At 44.0% G+C, this 1,223-nt stretch overlaps 1 protein-coding gene across 1 annotated transcript in view; it reads left to right on the top strand.

The window, feature by feature from the left end:
* LOC102770313 (guanylate-binding protein 6-like) overlaps positions 1 to 1,223 on the top strand; it is a 28,506-nt gene that overhangs the window by 20,437 nt on the left and 6,846 nt on the right. The window contains 2 exon segments of the mRNA XM_015565318.1: positions 343 to 590; positions 979 to 1,212. Coding sequence (XP_015420804.1) covers positions 343 to 590; positions 979 to 1,212 — 482 coding nt within the window.

Here is a 1,223-nt window from a genome sequence, read left to right as displayed (position 1 = left end):
TAAAGTAATTCTCACTGTGTCATTTATCTCCCATCCTAGTTAGTTGGGTGGACACCCCAGGGTGATTATAAGGCTATTTCTTTTCTATTTAATCGAGCTTTATCAGATGTCTCATTCCACTAGCTCCCTGGTCTCTTGTTAATATCTAACTAACTGCGTACACCAATAACAGGAGATGGAAGTGTGTGTGTGTGTGTGTGTGTGTGTGTGTACACACACATATATGTGTTTCATAGTGAGAGACAGACAGACATACGGAGGGATTTAGAAATGTTGTCTACAAATCATAGATCCCTTTGTGTGATAATTGATATTTATCCCTTAAATTTCCTGGCTTATTAGGGCTAAGGACTCTGGTGGTGACTTATGTGGATGCCATCAGTAGTGGTGCAGTGCCTTGTTTGGAGAATGCAGTTACAACACTGGCCCAGCTTGAGAACTCTGGGGCGGTTCAGAAGGCCGCCAACCACTACAGTGAGCAGATGGCCCAGAGAGTGAGCTTCCCCACAGACACGCTTCAACACCAGTATTTTAAAAATATATATATTTTATTGATTTTTTTTACAGAGAGGAAGGGAGAGGGATAGAGAGTTAGAAAAATCAATGAGAGAGAAACATTGATCTGCTGCCTCCTATACATCCCCTAGTGGGGATGTGCCTGCAACCAAGGCACATGCCCTTGACCAGAATCGAACCAGGGACCCTTGAGTCCGCAGGCCAACGCTCTATCCACTGAGCAAAACTGGTCAGGGCTCAACACCAACATTTTTGATGAAGAACCTGAGACCTAAAGTGGTTAGAAGCTTTCCCCTGCCTCACATGTAATTTTCAGGGTTGTGAGTAAAGGAAGCCTTGTGATTCCTTCTTATTCCACATCCTTCTCCAACAGAATGCCTTTCTCATGAAGACCACAGCTAGACTTCCTTCCACCAGGTTCTTTGGAACTTTTTCTCCTCTGTTCCTTTCTCCTGGTGACAGCCCTCTATACTTCCCTTTCAGGAAATCATAAAGGATAAGCAGGATAAGATCTTGCTGCAGAATGAAGAGGCATCTGTTAAATTCTGCCAGGAAAAACTTGAGCAGCTTTCCATGTCCCTAATGGAAGGTATTTCAGCAGGCATTTTTTCTATTCCTGGTGGTCACAAGCTCTACATGGAAACAAAGGAAAGGATTGAACAGGACTACTGGCAAGTGCCCAGGAAAGGAGTGAAGGTGAGGGAGAA

This window comes from Myotis davidii, unplaced genomic scaffold (assembly GCF_000327345.1).
Source record: "Myotis davidii unplaced genomic scaffold, ASM32734v1 scaffold1870, whole genome shotgun sequence".
NCBI classification, from domain to species: domain Eukaryota; kingdom Metazoa; phylum Chordata; class Mammalia; order Chiroptera; family Vespertilionidae; genus Myotis; species Myotis davidii.
This window is presented reverse-complemented; position numbering and strand designations above follow the sequence as displayed.